At 37.9% G+C, this 27,154-nt stretch overlaps 1 protein-coding gene and 1 pseudogene across 1 annotated transcript in view; both read right to left on the minus strand.

Annotated features, from left to right (window-relative positions):
• The window catches only part of DNAH8 (dynein axonemal heavy chain 8), a 272,886-nt gene that overhangs the window by 221,735 nt on the left and 23,997 nt on the right, over positions 1–27,154 (minus strand). The window contains exons 9-17 of the mRNA XM_046640515.1: positions 25,429–25,536; positions 22,972–23,073; positions 16,674–16,820; positions 12,222–12,419; positions 9,931–10,007; positions 8,526–8,625; positions 7,812–7,931; positions 6,369–6,504; positions 3,224–3,411 (exon numbers count right to left, since the gene is read on the minus strand). Coding sequence (XP_046496471.1) covers positions 3,224–3,411; positions 6,369–6,504; positions 7,812–7,931; positions 8,526–8,625; positions 9,931–10,007; positions 12,222–12,419; positions 16,674–16,820; positions 22,972–23,073; positions 25,429–25,536 — 1,176 coding nt within the window. The remainder of the gene's footprint in view (positions 1–3,223; positions 3,412–6,368; positions 6,505–7,811; positions 7,932–8,525; positions 8,626–9,930; positions 10,008–12,221; positions 12,420–16,673; positions 16,821–22,971; positions 23,074–25,428; positions 25,537–27,154) is intronic.
• Positions 20,253–21,863, minus strand: LOC124226798 (dnaJ homolog subfamily C member 2-like; annotated as a pseudogene).

The following is a 27,154-nucleotide window of genomic DNA, read 5'->3' on the forward strand; positions in this document are numbered from 1 at the left end:
AGTGGTGTACCTACAACATGACTAATAATGATGTACAACTGTAATTTCACAAGGATGTTAACTTTCATAACCTTAATAAAAAAAAAAAAAAAACAGTACTTTGAGACTCAATCCTCAATTCTCCAGAGTGACAACTTGTTGTTAGTGCTGTCGAGTCAGTTCTGACTCCTAGCGATTCTGTGGACAGCAGAGCAGAACCCTGCCCAGTCTTTTTGCACCAGCCTCTCACCTTCCGGTGCGATATCAGACAATGCTTTGCTGCTATTCAAGGGTTTTCATGGCCAATTTTTCACAAGTGGGTGGCCAGGTCTTTCTTCCTAGTGTGAAACCTCTCCCCTATAGGTGACCCTGCTGGTATGTGAAATCCTGGTGCGATAGCTTTCAGCATCACAACAACATGCAGTTGCCACAGTGTGACAACTAACAGACAGGTGGTATGCTTCCCTGACGGGAAAACAAACCTGGGTGGCAGTGGTGAGAGCACCAAATCTTAACCACTAGACCACCAGGACTAAAGTCACAAGTAGGTACAAAAACCTAGGGCTTTTGATGCTGAAGCCAAAGTTTCCACCAAAAAGCTTCTTCTGAGTTTTTTGCATACATAAATAACAATTAAATACCATTCTGGTAAGAGCTAAAACCATTAAAGTCTTAGAAGAAGGCATATGCATGAATCTTTGGGATCTTGGATTAGGCAAAGATTTCTTAGATACGGCATTAAAAACACAAGGGACAAAAGAAAAAGTAGATCAATTGGACTTCATCAAAATTTAAAATGTTTGTGCTTCAAAGTGCACTATCAAGAAAATGAAAAGACAACCCACAGAATAGGAGAAAATATTTGCAAATCATATATTTGATAAGGGATTTGTATCCAGAGTGTATGAAGAATTCTTACAACTCAATAATAAAGAGACAAATAATTCAATTAAAAATGGGTAAAGGATTTGAATAGACATTCCTCCAAACATTTACCAATGGCCAATGTGCACATGAAAAGATGCTCAACATTATTAGCCATGAGGAAAACGCAAATCAAAGCCACACAGAAATACTACTTCAGAATCCAATTTATATTTAAATGAAAAAGACAGATAATAACCAGTGTTGACAAGGATGTAGAGGAATTGGAACCCTCATACACTTAATCTATAAAATTACATTATTAAGAATATTTTTTAAAATTTGCTATTCATCATTGCCATTATCCAGAAGACTAAATCTGATTTCTGATAATCTTTTCCAATTCTGCTTTCCAACTCCAATCTCTCCCTTTGTTTGCACATCAGTATTTCAATGCTATCAAGAATCAACAATGGAAGAGAACAGACAGACCAGAAATCAACCCATGCATATGTGGTCAATTAACTTACAAAGGAGCAAGAATATACAAAGGAGCCAAAAATATACAACAGTGAAAGAACAGTCTCTTCAATAAATGGTGTTGGAAAAACTGGACAGCCACATGCAAAAGAATGAAACTGGACATCTATCTTATGCCATACAGAAAAATCAACTCAAAATAGATTAAAGACTTGGGACTGGCCCAGAGGCGTAGTGGCTGAGTTGGTGCACTCTGCTTCTGCAGTCCAGGGTTCACAGGTTTGGATCCCGGGTACAGACCTAGCACCATTCATCAAGCCATGCTGTGGCAGCATCCCACATAAAATAGAGGAAGATTGGCACAGATGTTAGCTCAGCAACAGTCTTCCTCAAGCAAAAAGAGGAAGATTAGCAACAGACGTTAGCTCAGGGCCAATCTTTCCTGCAAAAAAAAAAAAACAGTAATAAAACAAAGACTTAAATTTAAGACCTGAAACCTAAAACTCCTAGAGGAAAACACAGGGGGTAAGTTCCTTGACATCCATCTTGGTAATGATTTTTTGGATTTAACACCAAAAGCACAAGCAACAAAAGCAAAAATAAACAAATAGGACTACAAACTAAAAAGCTTCTGCACAGCAAAGCAAATCACCAACAAAATGAAAAGGCAACCTATCAAATGGGAGAAAATATTTACAAGTCATATATCTAATAAGGGGTTAATATCCAAAATATAGAAAGAACTCACACAACTCAATAGCAAACAAACAAAAAATATGATTAAAACATGAGCAAGGAACAAAATAGACATTTTTCCAAGAAGAGATACAAATGGCCCATAGGAACAAGAAAAGATGCTCAACATCACTAAGCATCAGGGAAATGCAAATCAAAACCACAATGAGATATCACCTCACACCTGTGATGATAGAATGGCTCTCATCAAAAAGACAAAAAGTAACAAGTGTTGATAACCATGTAGAGAAAAGGAAACTCTTCTCCACTGTTGATGGGAATGTAAATTGGTGCAACCATTATGGAGATTCCTGAAAAAATTAAAAATAGAACTACCACACGATCTAGCAATCCCACTTCTGGATAGATACTCAGAAGAAACGAAATCAAGATTTTGAAGAGACATTTGCATGCCCACGTTCATTGCAGCGTTATTCACAATAGCCAAGATATGGAAACAACCTAAGTGTCTGTGAATGGATGAATCAATAAAGAAGATGTGATATATACACACAATGGAATATTATTCAGCCATGAGAAAGAAGGCCATCCTGCCATTTGTGACAACATGGATGGACCTTGAAGGCATTATGCTAAGTGAAATAAGTCAGACAGAGAAAGGCAAATACTGTATGATGTCACTTATATGTGGAATCTGAAAAAGCCAAACTCATAAAAAGAGAGAGTAGAAAAGTGGTTGCCAGGGGCTGGGAAATGGGGGACGTAGAGAGAGGTTGGTAAAGGGGAACAAACTTTCAGCTACAAGATGAGTAAGGTCTGAGAATCTAATGTACAACATGGTGACTATAGTTGATAACACTGTTTCGTATAAATGAAATTTGCTGAGAGAGTAGAACTTTAATGTTCTCACCAAAATATACATATAAATATGTGACGTGATGGATGTGTTAATTAACTAGATGGGAGGCATCCTTTAACAATGTATATGTGTATCAAATCATCATGATGTGCGCTTTAAATAGCTTACAATTTCATTTGTCAATTATACCTCAATAAAGCTGAAAAAAATAAAAAGAATCAACATAGCAACAAATTTCCCCTCAAGGCCACGTCAGCACAACTGCAGTGACATATTTTGCTTTTACAAAAAAGAAAACAAACAAAAACTCCTTCAAAAACAATTAGAAAATATAATCTATCTTACCTGCAAATACAATTTGTCTGCTTTCAATTTACTTTCCAGTTTTAGCAATCTCTTTGCCTGTTCTGGTACATCCAGCTTCATTTTTAGCATGCATTTAGTTTCCCGAGCAACTTCCAAAATTTTGGGGTCAAAATTAACCAGCAACTTCCCTGTTTCTGGATGTCGTACAAAAAGTGTGGCTTGTAAAGCTACAAATAAATGATTGTTGACATTACTTATTCTGAATTTCTTTTCTGCTTCCAGCCTTGTTTACATGCCTGTCTTCCCCTTGGACTACTGACTCCTTAAGAACAGAACAATAGTTTCGACATTGTTTGAGTATCTGGCACATGGTCAGCACTCAAAACTTAGATAAATGAATGCAGAGTGTCTGCAAAGCCATAAATCAGATCCAGAGAGATAAAAATGGACCAAGAACGGAGAGCCTTTGTGCTCTGAACTGCAATACTTTTCTGAGTGAGTCTAAGGCAGCTATATTACAATGTTAGTTTATTTTTATAAATTGTGATTTAACCCCTGGGAGAGAACCAGAAGATGTGCACAATGACAAAATATGACACATCTCACAGATTTCAAACCTTTCTCCACGCCTAACCCTCAAACTGGCTTCTTTAAGGAGGGTTATATGAGTTAAATCTCCACTCTGAATTTCTGAGAACTATGCTCAATATAAGAAATGAGAAATATTTGCTAAACACCATTAAGTGTGAACTCCTAGAATGTAGAGGGTTTTTTACACTACATCTGAACTACTACATGAACACCATTCATATAAATAGGCATTTTCAGATACGCTTTTTATTATGATTAGAATACATAATCCCAGTTAGTGCCTTAGAGTGTTAGCCTAACATGAGTTACTTCTAAAGTCATAATAATAACACACTTATAGACTAGTAAGTGCTAGCTTGACTTACATCTTGTATTAACACCACCACTAACGGGAAGTTCACCTGTATCTTCCAAGCCTCATATTACTCCATAGAATGTGGCTGCGTCAAATTTCTAGTACAATAGTCTGTATAGCCCTTTGAAGTTAGTTGACTTATACTCATCAGATAAAATTAGTCTTGATGTGGTTCTTAATGATGCTAGTTTCATGAAGACTTCAACTAAAATATCCAATTCATTTGGAATCTTTTTAAAATTTGGCTAGAAATCATTTATTCTCCTGAGTAAATTCCAAAATAACCTTTGAACATTCGTTTAATACAATCTGTCTTCCTTAAGGCTGTACTGAGTGCTCTTGAAAGGACAAAACGGCCAGACCGCTAAGAATAACGACAACCAGGAAATCTGCTCCAGGACTGAGCGAGTGTTTCATTCCAGGCCACTCATCATCAGAGGAACTTCATAGAGCAACCAACTAAAAAAGGCCAATACGAGGTCCCAAATCGTTATTCCGAGTTCCTATACAGTTAAATACAGTCACATCAATATAACAACAAGAAGCCTTCCAGAGCATTTCCACTGGCCTCTGTTCACATGAAAGGCAGATTTGAATCCTGGCTCTGCCACTTCCTAGCTGTGTGATCTTGGGAAAGTCACTAAACCTCTCAGTACCTCAGATTCCTCATCTGCGAAATGAGGATAATAATAGTTCCTTGTAGGGTTGGCATGCAGATTAAAGGAAATTGTATACGTGAAGTGCTTAGACAAAACCTGGCATATGATAAGCACTATGTAAATATTAGCTATGACTGCTATTGAAAGGATATAAAGATGAAAGTACATCGAGAGTATCCTTGGAATGCGTAGGGCAGATAAGACAGATCTATAAAGCAATAAGTGTCATGATAAAGAACTGCAGATAAAGTGTATGGAGGAGTCTGGAGGAGGAAGACATTATTACCTGCCACAAAGAATAAGGAAGGGCTTTATGGAACAGGTGACTGTTCAACTTATTTTTGAACACATGCAGATAAGAGGAAAAGTCAGCAAGAGCAAAAAAAAAAAGAGTAGAAAAGTGCACGGTATTATAGAAGCAGAATAGCACATGCTCCAGCTTTCAGTTGTAAAAATTCTCTTTTGCCCTCTTCCATAATGTGAATTTTAACCTTGTCTTGATGCTCCTTTGAGAGTATTGCTCCATTAGCAGGCTTTCATTAGGATCCATAGAATCCTGCCATACACATTACCCAGAAACAGCTGGCCTGATAGAAGTGGCCTATTAAAGGTTTAACTAAGGTGCCATTTGGGGAAGACACTGCAGGGTTGGGGCCCTGTCCTCCAAGATGCAGTGAATCCATGGCCTGTATACAATGCTGTGTCCCCAGCAGCTAAAATATATGGGTCTGGAACCAAGAGGCAGCAGTAGGAGAAATCCCTCCCACCATCATTCCCAGTGACCAACCGCAGAATTTGTGCTTCCTGTCCCTCAATCCTGTGTTCTGCTGATCCTGCCATGGGAGGGAGAAAACTTTCTCCCAGGGAACACAGTCAGGGTTCCACCACGGTTACAGATAAGAGCTTAGGGTCCAGATGGGACAAAGTGGGAACCTGAATGGACCAACAATTGAGCCCATACAATGACAACATCCCAGGGGATGCCAGCATGGATGGAGATGGCTTAGGACCATTCATTCCCCACCTCTCACTTAACTCTGCCCAACATCCCTCAGAGGTACTTAGACACTGCCCTAATACTCTTAATTTACTGGAGCTCAAAATTGAAATTAAATTCAGTTATAGGGGAAAAAAAAGAAAGAAAGGGAGGGAGGAAGAAAGGAGGAAGGAAAAGAAGGGAAAGGAGGGATGGAGAGAGGGAGGATGGAAGACAAGCAATCTGCAATTCTTTCTCCCCTGATTGGGACTAAGATTTGAATCTACAACACGACAAAACCGAACATGAAAACTCTCCTACATCTATGGAGTACTACGTATAGAGAGTCTTGACATTTACTTTTAAATACTGTTTTTCAGAAGAAAGTCATAGTCTGAGTATATCATGGCAATTTTTGTTTATAAAATTAGAATATTATTAACAGCTGTAAAAAAAAATAAATAATGGTATCATCTCCAAGTCTAGATTTTTAACCATCATAAGATTATATAAAGGGAACATAAAAACCTTTCCAGAACCATGAACCCTTTCAAAATCCCCTAAGATCCCCTCTGGGGCAGCATTACATAGTGCTATACACACCGTACTGTAACTGCGAGATCTCTCTGACCCAGGCTGTGTGATAGACCACCTCGAATTCCACCAGAACATAGGAAATTTTGTTATACTGACGAATGACAGCTTTACCTTCCACACTGGATAAGATTTCTGAGTTTTTCTGTTTTTTAAGGAAAAAAAAAAAAAGATCTGTGTTTAAAAGACTGCTGATTGTTTTCATATCCAAACCATAAAGCTGTTGATATTTAAAATGACAACAAATAATTATGCTACCAATTTAGATTTTGCCTCAGAGTAAAATAGATGAGGAAAGCCATACAGGCCAGAGATGGAAGTAAGGAAACATGTTCAGCAGAAAGGGAAAATTGGAAAAGGAAATAAAGAATTTAAAAGGAAGTCTCCAGGCCTAAGCCAACCCCAGGCATTGAGAGTCTTGACCTCCAATTCTCTATTCCCTCCCCATTTTTCTGGACAAGATAAAACGGACTGATTTTCCTTGAACTGTGGATATCAGGGCAAATTCCTAAATCCCAGCACTAAAAAAATTAGCTGTATATCAAAGGACAAAAACCAAATTTCTTCACATAAAAATGGAAAGTTCGTGTTCTGATTCACGTATATGAAAAACAGGGCAATCTGCTCTGCCACTGCAGAGTCGATCAGCAATCGAGCCCCAATCCTGGCCTCTTTTCTAAGACCAGGGTTTTAACTTCTTTTTTTTTTTTTAATATTGAGAACAATAGAAGAAATGATAGCAGTCAAACAGAAACAACAAAAATGTAATATTTAATAATGCCTAAATAATAAAATCACTTGCAAGACTATTGTTTGGTGGCTATTTTGTTCTGTATTTAGGCATAAGACACAACACCAAGCAAACCAACTCTGCTTTGCTACTCTGCCTCTGAAAAAACAAAACAGAAGAGAAATCAAAGAGAAGACAAACTGGCCATTTCAGAATGCCAACAGAGCCTAAGAGTATCCTGGTGTTCGTCAGAAATCTAATAAGCTCAGGGACACAGAGAATGAATGTACTCTATTATCCTCTGCTGTGGTCTGTTCTCCATTCAGGAACGTCCTCTCTGCGGGTCTCTTCACCTTCACTAATATATATCAGTGACTCATCTGTTCACACAGAGACGTGAGCTTCAACACTAGGCCTGTACTTTGTTTTCAAAACAATCATTTTTTAAAAGCTTTTATAAAGTGTCCTGCATTATTAAAAGTCATAAAGTTATAAGACTCACCCCCATAGAGATAACTATAATTAAACGGGCTTATCTACCAAACATGAAAGAATTGGCTTAGTCTCACTCAAGCATATTTATGAACTAAACTTTCTTCGCCCAGTGAAAGAATTAGCTCTAACTACTTTATTGAACATGGATATTATAGGATAAAATATATTTCTTGTCCTAAAAACCATCATAATCCACATACTGTAAATTTAACTATCTATCAGCTTACAAAGAAATAGTCGATGGGCTCACTTATCCGGCGATAGAGCTGCCTCACCCAAAGTATTTTTCCTGCTATAGGGGGCATGTTGCGAGCAAGAGGGGGGTCATCTTTCTGAGAATGATAAAGCTGTAATTAAAGAGCTAGCATTAATGTTTGAAATTCAATACAATGAAAAAGGCAAAAAATACACAGCTATATTTGTATTGATGTCTTATCATTATTTACGTTTTATACACAGGGGAGAGTCAATAAACACGTAAGTGCACTTCAGAGATGATAACCTGAGGCTCAGAAACATGATGTTTACAATATAGGACACGTAATTATCTCTTAAACATTGCTTGCTTGTATATTTTTTCTTCTTTTTGTCCCAAATTATAAGGAAGTATTTAAAAGAAGAAGCACATAGCTACATTATATCTGTCATAATATTCTCCAGAGTCCATATTTCTATACACAAAAGTATTAACTTAAATGGGCTTTCCTATACACACACAAATGCTGTTTGAAAAAACGGTTCTTAAGAGCAAAGGAGCACAAATCGGGCTGTCCAGTGACGCACTGTCAGCACCGTCCCACATACAGCGAGGAGCATCAAAGCCACTGAGCGGTGAAAGGACAGCTCTGAAGCGCTCGGCACAAGATAAGGATGGCAAATACTTTCAGAATAGTTCTCTTTTTGTACTAAACTACCATTCTATTTATAAACATGATACTTGCCTTCTTAGTAGCTTCAAGTTCAGCCACATAATACTGAAGAATCCGCTCAACTGTGTGGTTTATTTCTATTCGAAGACAGGGAATATTCAGCTTCTGGAATCTAAAAGTAATTGAAGTTGAATAATTAAAAAGTAAATGAGAAACACACTTAAGAATTATTGCAGCCCTAAAAATCCATTTGTTCATTCGACAAATATCTATACAGTCTTCATGCCTTGTCCCAGGATACAGTGATGAACAAGACAGGTGTGGTTCCCGCCCTCTGAGAGCCTACAGTTATCTCATGGAAAAGGTAGATATCAGTCAAGAGTCACATACATAACTATTTAAATTACAAGGGAGCTAGAAATGTATGCAACAGGGGAACCCACCAAGGCTGGGGAGTCAAGACAGACTTCCCTGAGAAAGTGACATCCAAACTGAGATTGAAAAGATGAGTGGAGAGTTGGCTTAGCAAAGATGGAGGGGAGCTCACTGACTGGCCCTCTGCCAATATTAATGCTCACATAATTCCAAATAGCCATAATCCGATAATGATTTTGTCAGCCAAATACCACTTCCACTTAGAGACTAAATGATGCACAGGAAGTACTAGAACCACAACGTCCTGATAAAAAAATGAACTGACACCAGCATACTATAGGTAAAAAGAAAGAGACAGAAGCAGAAAGAGAGAGAGACAGAGACAGAGAGAGAAATTGCCAAGAAAATGGTACCCGTCATCTGTCTGTACAGTACTGTCACTTGTCAAAATCACTTTATGTCTGTTTGGACTCTTATGATGGTCTCATGAGGTGAGGTCTCAGGAGGCATGATCCATCATCACAGAGACACGGAACTATGGCAAAACCAGATCCAAACCCAGATACCCTAGCTCTCAGAGGAGAGTGCCTAAAGGGTCCCAAGCACGGGTCACGAGCCCGTCCTGAGCGGGAAGAAAACAGCTTCTGGTCCAGCTCGTCCCTCTAATCCAGGCTTTCCTGCCTCTTAGGTGAGCATGCTGCCAGGAATAGGAGGAAAAGAAGCCGCAGGGGCACTCAGCACAGAAAATGGAAAGTTTGGGGATCTACGTTTAATGATAATGCCAGTATGCAGAATTAAAATATTATTGGTTCCCTTTCTAATAACAGCTATGAAATTAATCTCAAATACATTACATAGCTGTGGGGGGAACGTGAAATAATTTCATTTTCTTATTGAAAGACTTTCTGCTACAAAAAAAATGCAATGAAAAATACTATATTTCAAATTTTTACCAGTCTATTTAGTGGTAACTGCAAGATTAAGGTTTACAAGTTTTAAAGTTTACATAGAAGAGATTCCCAAGAACATCTCATTTGAAATTGTATTTTCAGATATAAAGTTATCCCATCAGAAACTATACTGCCTGATGTATTATAAATACCTTTGAAGCAACTGAAGAGCCTGCTGAGAAGATAAGATTTTCCCAAAAGTGCTACTCATAAATGCCTGTATTTGTACCTAAAATAAAATATTAACATTTAAATGATTTGGGGCATTAAGAAAGAGATTAGTTTTAACGACAAATGACTTTCCTACAGAAGCAACGGTCTTAAACATACCTACCATCCAAGTATCTAGAACTGAACTGTCTAATATGGTGGCCACTGGCCACAAGTGGCTACTGAACACTTGAAATGTCACTACTTGGAAGTGAGATATGCTGTAAGTGTGAAAAACACACTAGATTTCAAAGACTTCGTACTAAAAAAAGAATGTAAAATATCTCAATGATTTTTATATTATGTTTAAATTATAATATCTTTAATATGTTGGGTCGAATATATTATTAAAATTGCTTTCACCTGCTTCTTTTAACTATTATTCATGCGGCTACGAGAAAATTAAAATTACATATGTAGCTTGCATTTGCCATTCATTGCTTATAGGATATTACTGACCTAAAGAATTTATGAAAGGAATGAATGTCCCTTACTAACCACATTTTTCTGGGACATTTAGAATTTCTAAGCATGTTGGTAGAGCAAGGTAACGACACTATAGACACCCAGGGTCAACAGGTGTCATTTTCCAACATTCCTGCTCTCAGAAAGCTCTTTGTCAGTGCTAAGGAGGAAGAAGTAGCAGAAAATATCTTCTGACACTCCCACCATCCCTAGCAGTGAATTCTGGACTCCTGGTACCCAACCGATGGAAGTGAAGCACTCTTGCAAATTACTTTCACTTACAGATTATATCAGTATGGTCTACTGATATATACCACATCCATTAACCAACACTGGAAAAGGAAGGAAAGTTAAAATGCTGATACCTCTTTTTAAATATTAAAAAGTTAATTTGGCCCCCAAATTTACTGAAAGCTAAAATTTGCATCTAAGACCACAGTAAAGCCTTTATAACATATAATCTTTATTAATAACTCATAAAAATAATTTAGGCATTAATTTAAAAAAAAACCACAAGCTCCCATTGCCATAAAGATATAACTCCCAAAGCATTTTGGAAGCAAACTCCACTCTGCTCAACTAGTCAAACACTAAAAGTAATAAATAAAATATAACATATCTTAATATTAGAGTCTACTTTTCAAAAACTGGAAGGAGGAGCCAGCCTGGTGGCACAGTGGTTAAGTGCGCACATTCCACTTCTCAGCGGGCCAGGGTTCATGGGTTCAGATCCTGGGTGTGGACATGGCACCGCTTGGCAAGCCATGATGTAGTAGGCGTCCCACAGATAAAGTAGAGGAAGATGGGCATGGATGTTAGCTCAAGGCCAGTCATCCTCAGCAAAAAGAGGAGGATTGGCAGTAGTTAGCTCAGGGCTAATCTTCCTCAAAGAAAAAAAAAAAAACCTGGAAAGAAATCTAAGCCAAAAAGAAAAAGTGTTATTGTTAGAATTTTCGGATCTTTCTTATTTAGATTGCCCAGATTACATGTAACGTTGTTTTTAAAGTCTTGAAAAAAATAAATTAGAAAAATTACATAATTTTCCTCACCTTTGTGGCAAGAATTTCAGACTCAGGAAGTAAACAGAGTGTATTCTCATCCCTCCCTGTGTCTCCAGGACATTCTGCAGCAAAGAGGAGACCATTCCCCAGGACTGAAGCCAAGTTTACAGCAGTTTTCAGTAAGAGAGTAACTGAGGTCATATAAACCAAAAAGGTGAGAGAGAAATGTCACAGTCTCACCTGACATAATTTCTAACTACCCTTCATCCCTCTGGTGTCCCTTAAGCTCTGACACACAGGAGGAAGGTCTCCTCAGAGCCGTTCTCTAAGCTGCAAAGAGAATGTGGCCACAAAATGCAGGGCCAAGGGGAGACTGATTCATCTGCTTACTCTCTCCTCAAATCTTTTCACATTTAAAACAAAGAATAAGGATCACAAATGTTCTCTTAGACTGGAAAAATGACATTGGCTCCTTGGCACAACAGAAATCGAATACAAATTTTAAAGTAAACTAAAAATAAACCCTGGTGACAATAGCCCTTTGGGCTTCTGGTTATTCACTGACATCTTTTATTGAATACACTCAGTTTTCATTGAAAGAAAAAAGATGGACAATATTTTGTGGACTAGCTATAAAATTATTCACACTGGCAAATATTTTTGATCAATTTGCAAGAGTAACTTATAATAAATAGTAAATATGTGAATTCCAGGACTATTGATCATATTTCACCTTTACTAAGGTAAAAATATGTATAAGTACTTACCTCTAAACCATTGATTTTTGCCATGAACTCCAAGAAATCTGTGTCAAATTCTGTCCTTCTTGGATCCAGAATGTCATATTGCTTTTTCTTGACCCCTTGATAGATATTTTTGAATTTTATTGCCATAATATCTATTCCCTCTATGGTAGAATTACCCAAGGCTGAATATGTTTGCACAATAGTTATCATTTCTGTAATCTTAAAGAGAAAAGTGTTAGTTTATTTTTAAAATGAGAAATTACCACCCTCCACTACAAGAAGCTCTTAATGAATCGCTGATTTAAAAAACAGACCAATAAACAGGCCCTCGAGTCATTTACCTAAAACCAACCAGAGGAGATAAAACGGAAGACAAATCGCTGTCCTGGTCATTACTCCTCTTAGACCGTTTAAGACAGATGACATTCTGCCACATCAGAGAGAGTTTACAACCTTTCTCAGTTTGATCACCTTGTCTTTCAAGAGGGGGAAAATATTTTGAGTAAAAGCCCTTGCAGATGTCTAAAGAGCTTCATCCCTTTGTTCTTGAGAATTTTCTAAAAATCATTTCACTGGATCACTGGATTCAAAAGCTTTGCCCTTCTTCTCGGCCCTCACTTGGCTAGAGGCTGACACTAGCATAAATTCACATCAGTTCTCCCTTTGTACCTGCATTCAGATAAAGAAAAGGCCCCAGAATCCTAAAGGATGACTGCAGTCACTTCTGACCCCCAAGAGCCCTGGGAAACCCTCATAACGAAATTTATTCAGACATGGCTGCCACCATCTCAATGTACCAACACAATCTACTTCACCAAAAAGAAATCTTTCATGTCTACTAGATACTCAGGTCCTTAATCTTCATCAGGGATTCCCCCTTTTGATTCGTGCCTTAGAGAAGAATGCCCAAAGCTCTCCTGGGCCGGCCCATTTGTCCAATGGCCAAACAGAAGAAACCTGTTTTCAGAGGAGTCCTCCAAACACCACACACCATGAAGAGAACATTACTGTTTCAGGCTGAGAAGAAAACAAAACTAAAGACAGAGCTCTCGGAAACACCAATATTCACCAAAATTTACATGGCAGGAAGATGAGGAAGAAACAAAGGACATTGTACACACTTAATCCTGTTTCCTTAGGACAGACTAACACTCAATGCAACGTCAAGTCTCCATCTACCAACACAAGGTGTATTTTAGGCACCTGAAGCTGATACACCAGACCTTCCACACTTGTTCCTTAAAGATCCCCAACATTTCTACCCAACTCTGAGGTCTTGGCTCTCCAACCCCAATCTCAGTCCTTTCTGTCACTTGACTTTGGCACTCGGTCATCCTGACATTTGAATCTCAGCTTTCCCCAACAGGCTCTGACTTAGCTTGCCTTTCTGACCCTCCTCTTCAACTATGTAAAAGTTCATGGGGGTAGCCCAGCTGTGGTCTCTACTGTGCCCCACTCATTAGGGGAAGCCCATCCAGACCGCTCAGCAATCGCCTGTAGGGGATTATACAAAATCCTGACCACACTTCAGGGTAAGTTTTATAGTCCCATCTTTGAGAATCTGGACACCAATATCCACCATTTACACCTGGGAGAGATGCTAGTTAGCCAAGAGATTGTTAGCCCAGGGAAGTTGGGATAACCTAGTAATCAGGATGCACTTCAAGTGGGGCCTCTAGGGGGTGCTGCATTATCTGGTTTGGAGCCCTTGTAGCCTGAAGTGGTATTCTTAAGACAAGAGGCAGGGCTTTTCCAGAGGTAGGGCAGGGGGAGTAGCTAATGCAGCCGGCCATTACCACCCACTCCCTCTAGCATCAGGACTGCTTCAGCTGCTGCTTCACAGATCTATGTCCATTATGCCCAGCATTAGACCTGCAACCAAAGATCTTTGCTGCTAAAGGGCTAACCATTAAAGTCCAGCCCTGAAACTCTGCCAAGTGTAAAATGCACCCTGGCTTCTGGAAAAATTAAAGGTAACCCGCACCCACCCCCAGGTTTACAGTCTAGTGGATTCAGAAACATCAAGCATCTTTGTGGAAGAGGTCCTGACCAATGGGGTCTACTTTTTAATTTAACCCATGCCAATATTCTTCTGCCAGCCTGGTGGTCTAGTGGTTATGATTTGATGTTCTCACAGCCACCGCTCGAGTTCATTTTCCAGTCAGGAAACCACACCACCTGTCTGTCAGTAGTCATGCTGTGGTGACTGCGTGTTGCTGTGATGCTGAAAGCTATGCCACGGGTACTTCAAATACAGCAGGATCATCCACAGTGGACAGGTTTCAACAGAGCTTCCAGACTGAGACAAAGTAGGAAGAAGGACCTGGCCAACCACTTCCCAAAAAGTTGGTCATGAATGGCAGCAGAGCATTGTCTGATAGAGCACTGGAAGGGGAGAGGATGGGACAAAAAGAGAGCACTGGCAGGGGAGAGGATGGCACAAAAAGACCAGGAAGGGTTCTGCTCTGCTGTACACAGAATTGCTAGGAATCAGAACCCACTCAATGGCACTAACAACAACAACACATATTCTTATAGTTGGACTTTAGCCCCCAAGAAATCCCCACTGTTCACAAAATAGCCCTATACAACAGTTTCCTAGATATTGCACCAAAAGTACAAGGAACAAAAGAAGAACTTAATAAATTAGACTTTATCAAAATTAAAAACTATCTGCTTCAAAGAACACTATCAAGAAAGTGAAAAGATAACCCACAGAATGGGAGAAAATATTTGCAAATCCTATCTGATAAGGAACTTATACCCAGAATTTATAAAGAACTCTTATAACTCAACAATAAAACTACAAATAACTAAATTTAAAACGTGTAAAGGATTTAAACAGACATTTTTCCAAAGAAAATCTGCAATGGACAATAAGCACTTAAAAAGACGCTCAACACTACTAGTCATCAGAAAAATCCAAATCAAAACCACAATGACATATCGCTTCACATCTACTAGGATGGCTAAATTAAAAAAGACATAATAACAAGTGTTGACAAGGATGTGGATAAATTGGAACCCTCATACACTGCTTCTGAGAATGTAAAATGATGAAACTACTTTGCAAAACAGTTTGGCAGTAACTATATGACCCAGCAATTCCATTCCTATGCATATACTCAAGAGAAATGAAAGCATCTGTCCACATAAAAATGTGCGCACAAATGTTCATAGCAGCATTATTCATAATAGCCAAAAAGCGGAAACAACACAAATGTCCATCAGTTAATGAATGGATAAGTAAAATGTGGTATATCCATACAATGGAATGGTATTCAGCAATAAAAAAGAATGCTACAACATAGATGAACCTTGGAGAAACATTATACTAAGTGAAAGAAGCCAGTCACAAAAGGCCAAATATTATATGATTCCATTTATGTGAAATTTCCAGAATAGGCAAATCTATAGAAACAGAAAGTAGATTAGTGGTTGCTTAGGGTTGGGTAGAGGGGAGAATAGGGTACGACTGCTAATGAGTACAGGGTTTCTTTCAGTGGGAATGAAATGTTCTAAAATTCGATTGTGGTAATGGGTGCTTGTACAATCCTGTGACTATATTAGAAAATATTGACTTGTACACTTTAAATTGGTTAATTGTATGGTATGTGAATTATATCTCAATAAAGCTGCTAAAGAAACAAACAAAAACAGCCCCATAGAAGCATGTATAAAAGACCCACTCAGTACCTTGCTCTCTTCATCACCCATATTTTCCTATCCTGGCTGGATCAGGAGGTTATACATGAAAAATAGACTTCTGGACATATCTAGGAAAAGTCTTTCAACCTGTGTAATGCCTCCACCAATTTCCAACAAATGATGGTCTGGCCCCTAAATACTACCAGGACCTAGGGAGCTGGCAAAATGGTGGGGATGTGGGGAGGGTGGTACCTAGGTGATATCTTATACAGACTGACTCCAGGGAGCCTCTGGTATGGGCTGCTCTATATGCCCTGAAAAAATATCACTCCTCCCCTGGTAGTCCTAATAAATGAATCAAAGGTCAGAAGTTTCTGACCCATGTCTGCCCAGCAAAGACATCACAAGGTTTATATACACACCATGTATACTAGCCTAGAAAGAGAAGAGGCCCATACATCCAGATATGACACAAGTACTGGGTTCTGCCAGGTATCATAGGTATTTCATCTTACACTTTTTCTCAGCCTAATACAATGGTTAAGAGCAGAGGCTTTTAAGTTCAAGCTCCACAGGTGGAGGCAGAATTGAGGTCTTGAGAGAGGTGAAAGTTTGCGATAGCTTTTGTGTGACTAGCAGAAGACTGTAATGGGGAATGAAAAAATAAGGCATAATAAAATGCAGTGATCTGTGAGTAACATTGGACGAGTCATATCAATAGAGAGACAAGAGATCTGAACAATAATACTCGACGGCGCTACATAAAGCACAAAATAACCAGAGAGGTGTGGTTGGGGGTGGGAACGGTGACTGCGTAATACCTACCTTCTCCAGTCTTTTACAGAAAGCTTCAAATTTTCCAAATATATACATTTCTGAAACCTCAAAAGATTTCTCCCCTGAGGATTCTAAAATTTGTTTCCTTGTTTTGTGAAAAGATGTCTGATATTCCTTGAATAGAAAAATGCAATCCTATGAGAGAATTAAAAGGAGGAGGAGAAAGGGTAGTGAGACACTTGTTCAGGAGTCAAAAATTGAAAAATTCTGCCCTCACACAGAACTGATCACATAGGCCCCTCAACAGGGACTGTTGCTTTTAACATTAAAAATTCAAGTTCTCTGCCTGCATTTTGAAAGGCCTGTGAAAATTAATATAGTTTTTAATTGACAACGTATTTTCATCTTCTCCATTCTCATTATTTTCCCTTAACTCTTACCCTCATCAAAGCATGACATACACTATTTGTTTTCACATTTTCGAGACTAATTAGAGCTCCTAGGAGGCCAGAAATTATCTATCAATTATCTATCTATTCAGTTGTCATCTTGCATCAGAATTCTTTACACACAGGTATATAAAACATTAAAATTGTGCAATACTAATTTATCATCCAACCATCATCATTTCTCCGCAGGGAGATCATAAAGTCTTTAATGAGAGCATTGCTGAAATCCTAATATTTGACTATTGTTATACCAATGGCAAGTTTAACCAGGCTAGCGAACCTATAAGAGAGAAACAAGAGGACATTGTCACTAGGGTCCAGTAGGAATTCACTTGTCAAGCTAACATTACCTAAAAACCAAACCAGCTTTAAAAATAATGTTAAACTTTTTCAAAGCCACCAACGGCCAAGTCTAATCTTTATCATAACATCATCTCCCTGGTTTTGACTCTTCCAGCTCCCTCTTCACCAAATAAAGACCCTTGTGATTACATTGGGCCCACTTGGATAATCCAGGATCATCTCCTCAACCCAAGGTCAGCTGATTAGCAACCGCAATTCCTTCTGCAACCTCAATTCCCCCTTCACATTTAACATAACATATTCACAGGTCCCCGGGACTATGGTGTGGATATCTTTGAGAAGCCACTTGTCTGCGTACCTCAGTCAGTAAATCAGAATTTCTGTGAGTGAGACTCAGGAATCCATATTTTTAACAAGTTTCTCAGGTGATTCCTATAAACATTGTTTTGTGAATAACTGGTCTGATATCTATTTCTAGCTATAACACATCCTTCCTCCTCTATCTCCAAAAGAACATCATTACTTTCTTCGAGGTCACTGATTATTTTTCACTTGTTCAACAAAAGTGTATCAGTGCCTACCATGTGTTAGGAACTCCTTGAGATGCTGGGAACACAGATAAGATCCCTACCCTCGTGGAATATAACATCTGACAGGAATTATTTTGTATTTCTCCCTTTCCACCAACCTATTCCTTCATGTTGGATAAGGTCTTGAATAACAATTCTCATTGTTTTCTCCAATTCATCTGAAAATTATTCCCAAAAATTATACAGTAAAATTTTCCTGAAAAAATTTCAGATGTAAGAGAAAATAGGTTAAACTAGAATTCAGAAAAGCAAAGCTTCCATTTCTAATTCAATCAGTAAATGGCTAGCGATTTCAAGGATTTTAAAAGAATTATGAGACTAAATTGCTAAAGTCTACATGAACAGTTCTCGTTCCTGCCAATTGGTCAGTTTGCGGGAAATTATGTTTTACTCCCATGCCCAAAATTAACCATGGAGAAACTATAGAGGGAAAGATGGAATCCAGCAAGTAACAATAACAACAACAAGAGAAGTCAGAAACTCCTAGAAGGATGATGGGTCATTTTGAACCTGAGGATGGAGTGAGCAACAGTGATTAAGAAAACAAAGACAGAGAAGATGATATTATTTATGACTAAGGGGACATTGTACATAATAAGGCCAAGATTAGTAAGGAATATTATCAACATTATGCCAATAAATTACAAATTTTAGACAAATTGAAGAAATTTCTCAAAAATATAAATTTATGAAAACAGATTAAGAAATAGAAAAAATAGTCAAAAAACTAGGTTTTAAAAAAATGAAGCAATAATGTGTTTGTAAAGCATATATAAGGGATTAATATCCAGAACATATAAAGATCTCCTGCAATTCAACAAAAACAGAACAAACAAGCTAGTTCGAAAAGGAGTAAAGGATTTAAATAGACATTTCTCCAGAGAAGATATATAAATAGCCAATAAGCACATAAACAGATGCTCAACCATCACTAGCCATTAGGGAAATGCAGATCAAAACACAATGAGATACCACTTCACATGCACTAGGATGGCTATTATGAAAAAAGAGAACATAACAAGCATTGGCAAGGATGTTGAGAAATTGGACTTCTCGTGCCCTGCTGGTGAGACTGTGAAATGGAACAGCCACTATGGAAAACACTTCGGCAGTCCTCAAAAAGTTAAACATAGAATTACCACATGATCCAGCAATTTCACGTCTAGGTATATCCCCAAAAGAAATGAAAACAGAGACTCAAAGAGATGGTTGCACAGCCATGTTCATAGCAGCATTACTCACAACAGTCAAAAGGTGGTAACACAAACGTCTACCAACAGATAGATGGATAAACAAAATATGGTATATCTATACAATGGAACGTTAGCCATAAAAAGCAATGAAATTCTGATACAAGGTACAACGTGCATGAACTTTCAAAACATTACGCTAAGTGAAATGGGCCAGACACAAAAGGACAAATACTGTATGATTCCACTTATATGAAGTATCTAGAATAGACAAATCTACGGAGACAGAAAATAGAATGGAGATTACCAGAGGCTAGGGAAAAGGAAATAAGGAGTTACTGTTTAATGGGCACAGAGTTTCAGTTTGGGAAGATAAAAATGTTCTGGAAATGGGGTGATGATGCTTGCACAGTACTGTGAATGTACTTAACACCACTGAACCATACATTTGCAAATGTTTAAACGAGGGGTGCTGGCCAGATGGTGCAGCAGTTAGGTTCGCACATTCTGCTTCGGCGGCCCGGAGTTCACCAATTCGGATCCTTGGTGCAGACCTATGCACCACTTGGCAAACCATGCTGTGGCAGGCATCCCACATATAAAATAGAGAAAGATGGGCAAGGATGTCAGCTCAGGGCTAATCTTCCTCAAAAAAAAAAATTTTAGGGGCTGGCCCCGTGGCCAAGTGGTTAAGTTCGTGCACTCCGCTGCAGGCGGCCCAGTGTTTCGTTGGTTCAAATCCTGGATGCGGACATGGCACTGCTCATCGAGCCACGCTGAGGCGGCGTCCCACATGCCACAACTAGAAGGACTCACAACGAAGAATATACAACTATGTACCTGGGGGCTTTAGGGAGAAAAAGGAAAAAAAAAATAAAAAATATTTTTAAAAAAAGTTTAAAATGGTAAATTTTATATGTTTATTTTACCACAATGTAAAATTTTTAATGATAAGAAAAAGAAGCAATAATTTAAAAATCTTCCCACAGAAAATATCAAGTCCAGGTGACTTAGATGAAGTCTATCAGGCTTTTTTTTATACAGAATTTTCAGTTGTATTTTTAAAATGCAAACACAACAAAGATTGTCTTTAAGTCATTTCATGGCTCTATTTGTATTCAGCACTTGATCTTGAGCATCTGCCTTTGCTTTCACCATCTCAACAAGTTCCTTATGTCGTTTCAGGTAGTCCTTTTTTGTCCTGCCAGATACTGTTTCTGCTATTTTTCCCTCATCTTTCAGGTGTATTTACTGGACTCATTTTCAAAGCTTGTTCCAAAAGCTTCTGTTCTTCTCTTGTCCAAGAGGTGAAATCTATGCGTGGACTTGCAAATTGTTCTGAAGGTGGTGTACTGTTGGCTTGAGGCTCTACTCCACGTAGTAGGTCATCTTTTTGAGGAGGGTTAAGTTTCTGAAGACTATTTATTGCCAATAAAATCTTTGGCAGTTCTCTTGATTCCAGTGTTCGTGTAATTGGCAATAACTTCCCATCTTAAGTTTGTTCCAGCAAGGAAGAAGCTCACAGCTTTAATTAGTAATTGCAGATCAATTCTCTTCTGACCAATTTCCACCTTTCTCTCTGCTTTCTTAGATGCTTGTCACATACAAGCCTCAACTTCTTCTTTCTCTTTTCTAATTTGCTTGTTGATTTCTTCTATCAGTTACCAGAGTGGCCCTTCCTACTTCTTTTGTGGATGATGTGTTTTATTTAAGGACAGTAAGATTTTTCACTTCTTCCATCATTTTTGCCTGCTCTATCTTCTTATCAGAAAAGTGATTCCAGGTCTTCCAACGAATTTCAAAGTTTTTGCCTTTCCCTTTTTTTTAAATGGAGATATAATGGCCCTGTAACACTACATTAGTTTCAGGTGTACAATATAGTGATCTGATACCGACTTTCTCATTTAATGGCTTTTTTTCTGGACATCTTTTTCCTCCTTTGCCAATAATGCTTGTTGTCTAACTTACTCTTCTTTCTTTTTAGCTCTAATGCAGCTCATCTCTGTTTTTCTTTAGCTTCTTGCTCCTTCCGTTTTCCTTCTGCTCTAGCTTTCTTCTCCACTTCTTTCTTGGCTTTCTCTTTTTCTTTGAATTTTTTCATCCCTGCATCACAGCTATATGCATTATCAACTGATGTTCTTACTCAGTTCATTTCGTCTTTTTTCCATTGCGCCCTTGTTGCTCTGTTCTGTTTTTAAACTTCTCTCCTCCCACCATAACATTCTGCTTTTTTTTCCTCTTCATTTAAACAAGAAAATTCTCTCCAAGAATAGAAATATCAGAAGGAATAAAATGCCTCTTTGTCGTCAAATGATGAACATTCTTTTTATTTGACTATCTGGAATTCCTTTCAAATACTGAGAAAAACGCTTCTAAGAAATTGTCCTTTGCTTCACTTTTAGAAGGAACTGAGTTACCAAAAGCAAGATCTACACAGTTAACTTCTCCTCTTTTCACTGGACGTTTCATAAGCTTTAGTTATGCAAGTCAACTAGCCATTATCTCGGTTCACCAGCTGCTTTCAGTGACGTTTTAAAACATTGCTTTATGAGCGGCCTTGGTCTGTCTCTGTGTAACTTTGTATCTTACATGGCCAAGTTCAAGAACCACAAAATGATTCTGATTCTTCCATCTTTGGGATCAAGTGTTTTCAGCATGAGAAACTATCCGAACTGCAATTTCATTTTCTATTTCCTCTGACAACTCTTTCTTACGCCCCACTTCCAGAGGTCAGTGCATGGTGATGGCAGCACTCAGGGCCCGCCCTGAGAGCACAGCGGTTCACGTCCTGGGTGGAGGGTACTGAGTGTCTTTTCCGGCTCTACCTCGCAGTCCCAGCCTCATGTCTTGGCTCTAGAAAGCCTAGGAATTAGTGCATGAAGACAGCCAACAACCACTTCCTGATGGAGCCTTCCTCGTGTGGTCATTTCCTTCAGACTTTAAAAAAACAGATCACTTAAATTTTCTAAAAACTTTTCCAGAGAATAGAAAAAGGGGAAATACTTCTTTCCTCCTTCTTCCCATTCATTGTAAGACCCCAGTCTGAGAAGGACAGGATGAGAAAGGAAAATTACTGGCTATCTCCCTCATGAATATAGTTGCAAAAATTTTTAAACAAAATTGTAGCAAACTGAATTTGAGTGTTCAAAAAAAGATAATTACACCATGACCGACTTGAGTTTATCCCAGGGATATTAGGATAGCTTCATTTCAGAAAACCTAAAAATGTCATCCATCACATTAACAGATGGAGGAGGAAAATCTTATAAGCATCTCAATAAATATGTGCAGAAAAATTTTTTTAATCCATTCATAACTTTAAAAAATATCTCCTAGTACTAAAATTAAGAATAGAATTTACTTAATCTAATCAAAGATATATTTAAAACCTATGAAAGCATCAGAATGAATGGGGAAATGTTAGAGACATTTTTTTCCAAAGGAAGATCAAAATCAGATGCCAACTATCACCATGTCTACTAAGGATGTATGGCTGTCCTATGCAATGCAAAAAGGCAAGAAAATGAAATTAACAGAGGCTGGAGTGAGAGGTGGGGGCCAGAATATATGAAATAGCACACAACAGGTGTCTGATACAGGCAGCCATGGAGAAGATGAGGACTAACTTATGCCCTAAAAGGAGCACCAAATATAAACGAAAGTAGATAATTTTAATGAAGTTCTCTTTATATGCACATGCTACTCTCTACAATGTGTTTTTAAAGTTAACATGTTTTGTGAACGAACAAAGTAGACAAAATTGGGCCATATGGTGAAAGCTTTACTTTATGAAAATAAATATACTTATACAAACCTGAATTTTCTTTAGTACGACTGGTGTTTCCTGATCCCATACATGGTTAATTCCTCCATCAGTAATATATGCTTTACATGCTGTCACCATTTGATTTGTTACCTAAAATAAACAGGAGTACAAAATAACTACAGGCAAAGAGAGAAATAAAATTCATTTAATTTTTAAAAATCACAAGCATAAAATATGATAAATAGTAAACTTAGGGAGTGAATTAATCACGGATTATTAAAAACAAAAAATGAATGCACTCCAGTCAAAACAAAGAAAACGCAGTCACATTTACCTGCTGCATTTAAGTCAAGGTCACTGGGGCCATAAATTTCAAAGTCAACTATATTTTCCACTTGTCTATTTCTCCTCTAATTAGTGGGACTTGATTCAGTCCAAGTGTGATTCTTCACCATGCAAACTAAATATAAAGTTAACCACTTCTCACATCCCCAAAAATAGTGAAAAAAAAAACCCAAGACAGCTATTTAAATGGTCAGGAGGTTAGATCAAGATAGCAGGCTGTCGCACAGAAATTTTGGAGAACTCCTAAAATATGGAAAGCACACAGGATCAAATCTACAGGGGAAAAAAAAAAAAAAGACTAGAGAAAACCAGAACCCAGCTCTGAAGAAGGATACTGTGAAGGTAGAAGGTGGAACAGTCAAACAGCTGGAAATTTTCCAAGATGAGAGACAATGTGAGGTGACCTTCAATTGTGACCCTGAACAGTGAATCTGGAGCAACTTGCACAGCAGGCAACAGTGACATATGCCAAAAGAACATAGCCGTGGGTATGAACCACAGTTTTGGAGAGGTGTGGCCACGCCCCAGACAGCTCCTTCACCTCAAGAGGACATATCAGAGAAAACGCTATGCACATTACCCTCCCAAAAGAAAGTCCCAGCCCTCCCCGACAAGAGTCAGATTACAGCAAACAGAGCAGGGAGGGAAATTAGGAGTCTCAAATGCAAAGATGGGCGGACAACCAAGAATTACCTCACGACTGGAGAAAATGAACATGGCTACAGAGGCATTAAACTCAACAAAGAGGAAATATAGAAAAGACATATGTAAAATCTTTCAAACTTTTTTTAACTAAATCAATTTATGAGAAATATATGAGAGGATTTCGCATGATGAAAATAAAACAACTAAGAACTTGGAATTTGACATTTTTATTGTCAAAATAAAAAATTCTGTTGGGAACTGACAAGCAATTGGATATAAACGAAGAGCAAATAAGAGAGCCAAAGGTCAAAGAACAAAGAGGGGTCAAAAAAAAATGTTAGGAGAAAAGAAAAGTTAGATTCCAGGGGAGAGAATAATCAAAGTCAAAAGAGGAAAACTTCCCAGGAACGAAGAGAGACTACGGTCTTTGGATTAAAACAACCTAGTGAGTATAGAAAAGATAAATGTAAAAAGAACCACATCACTTTGAAACTTTAGACATTCAAGGATCAAGAAAAAAAATCCTAAAAGCTTTCTGGGAGAATAAAACAGGTTTCCTACAAAGGAAAAATAATCGGATTACCATCAAATTTCTCATCAGTAATACTGGATAGTACATGACAATATCTTCAAAGCTCCAGGAGAAAATTATATTGAACTTAGAATCCCAGTCAAACTAATATTTTTTGAGTGGTAGGACAAAATAAAGCTATCTTCAGACATGCAGGAATTCAGGAAGTTCACCACACATGGACCCTCTCTAAAAGAACTACTTGAGAATTTTTTTCAACGAAAGAAATATGGAAATCACAAAACAGAGGTGATCAAAGAAACTAGCAATACTTAGATTTTAGTCTGAATACTTGTTGATTCATATGCCGAAAAAATATTAACAATAATATGGAACTAGAAATCTCAATGTGGGACATATGCAACAGGGAGAGAGACAAGCGACAGGGAAGAATCCTAAGGTTCTTGCCTCCTTTAGGGCAGAGATAACAATGTAATTAAACCTTAGATTTAAAAAAAAAAACAGTTGAAATGTGACTGTTACTTTGTATATTTATGTTCTACTTGAATCATTTACAAAGCAATTCTATTCATGTGTTTCTTGGATGTTTTTTCAAATTAGTTAAAGTAATTAACCATACAGCGCTACACAAGAAGACATTACACAAAGCTCAGTGCTGTTCAGGGCAGCTGCAGAAGCACTGTTAATAGTGGACACAATTCTCAGCTCTTAAGCAAACCTATTTGAATGAATACATTAGAAAATCACCAGCTACATTTAAACGAAAAGGCTGAGGGCTTACTTCCAACAAAGAGAAAGATAACCCTTCAATTAGGTACAACTGACTCCAGTCAACACCTTTCTTTTCTTGTCCACAGGAAGCACTAAAATCCAGAATTCTGAGAGGCACCCACGCTTCCCATTTCCCCTCTCTGGATCAGAGGGAAAGCACTGTTAACTTTTTCACGTGGTTACTTGTGTGATTTCTTCCCTCGGAAACTTACCTTGATAAACAGTGAAGTCATTCTCTCTGAGGTATTATAATATCTTGACACACTGTGAATCATCCTGATGGCATTAATCAAATTTTGTATTCCGTGTGCCATGGAAACCTAAAATTGAAATATATTAAGTGAATTCCATCATATCTTTATAGTTTCAATAGCCAATATCTTTTAATATTCAAACTCTAAACACACATAAAATAGAATAACAGTTTAATCTTAAGGTCATATTTTACTAAATGCAACGTGGTATCCCAAACTGGATCCTGGAAACAGAAAAAAGGAGATCGGTTTTGACAAATGGACCAAGATAACGCAAGATATTAAAAGGAGAAACTGGGTGAAGAGAATTCTGTACTATTGTTGCAACTTTTCTGTATACATCTAAACTTAAGTTTATTTAAAAATAAAATTTTAGAGGTGAAAGTGATTTTAAAGATCACTAGTTGAAGCTGCTCTTTTTAAAGATGAAGAAACTGATACCTTGAGGTGTAAAGTGACTTACTTATGGTCAGAGAGCTTGTTAAAAGCAAAGATCAGACTAGAAATCATGTTTGCTTAATTCAATTCACCTTTCAGCAAACCTACTAAGTGCCACCAGGTTCTGAGGATATTGGGAGAAATTCAAGTATAAGGAATCTATTCCGGAGGAGGTCACAGCAGACTGGAAGGGACGCACACAAACAAGTGAGACAAGTAGAACCGTGCAGAGCAACAGAGATACAAAACAATCGCTAATGTATATTGATTGCTCACTATGTGCCTGGCACTAGGCTAAGTGCTTCACATATTACCTTAATCCATGTTGGACATTTAAGGTAGGTTTGATTTCATCAGATCTAAAACATCACTAATTATAAGAGTGTGCTATTTCTTTACCTGCTACTGAGAAAGGAAAAAAATGCCCAAGATGGGGAATCTAACTCCAATCGGCTATACCCCCTCTGTGAAGGTAAGCACGAAATAAAGAACCCATGGAGAAAAAGATAGCAAGAAAACTTACCTGTCCCATCTTGCTCCTAGAGAGGAAGGGAAAATAAACTCCCCTGAGAATTTACATCACAAATCACAAATCACAAACTAACGCTACCTGTCACGGGGAGAACTAATGATCTAAGATAGTGTCAAGTCACATCCACAATGATTCATAAAACTCAACTGCCTGTAAGGTGTGCTCTGAGTACAGAGATGTTAAAACTTGAAAAAAAAAAAAAAGTGCATCTTAGACCGTATAAAACAAAGTATTATGATTATTCTCATTTTGCAAATGAGAAAATAGAGAGGAGGGGAAGTTAATGCCTTGTCCAAGGTCCCACAGCTGAAACGTAAACATAGTTACGTGCCTGAGATTTTGACAACCTGCTTTTAACCATGATGTGAATCACAAGGAAAGACAGCTAAAGTCAATGCCATTCCCGCCCTCAAGGAACTTGCCTTTTAATCTCTAGGACAATATAAAACGTATAAAGAGATTTTTTAATGGTGATGGAATAAATAAAACTAGGAGGAACAACCACTAATTAGTGTACTATATGCCCCAGTATAAGGTGTAACTAAGACATAATTAAATCAATTTTATGTGGCTTATGGAAATTGACATCATTACTTTGTAGTTAACTTTGTATGTCAGAATTCATATTATATGCGTTATCTGTAGATCAAAAACACTCTAATAAAAATATGCCTAGGAGGAGTCCCTTCCACCCTCAATATGGCAAGTCTACAA

This window comes from Equus quagga, chromosome 15 (genome assembly GCF_021613505.1).
Source record: "Equus quagga isolate Etosha38 chromosome 15, UCLA_HA_Equagga_1.0, whole genome shotgun sequence".
NCBI lineage: Eukaryota > Metazoa > Chordata > Mammalia > Perissodactyla > Equidae > Equus > Equus quagga.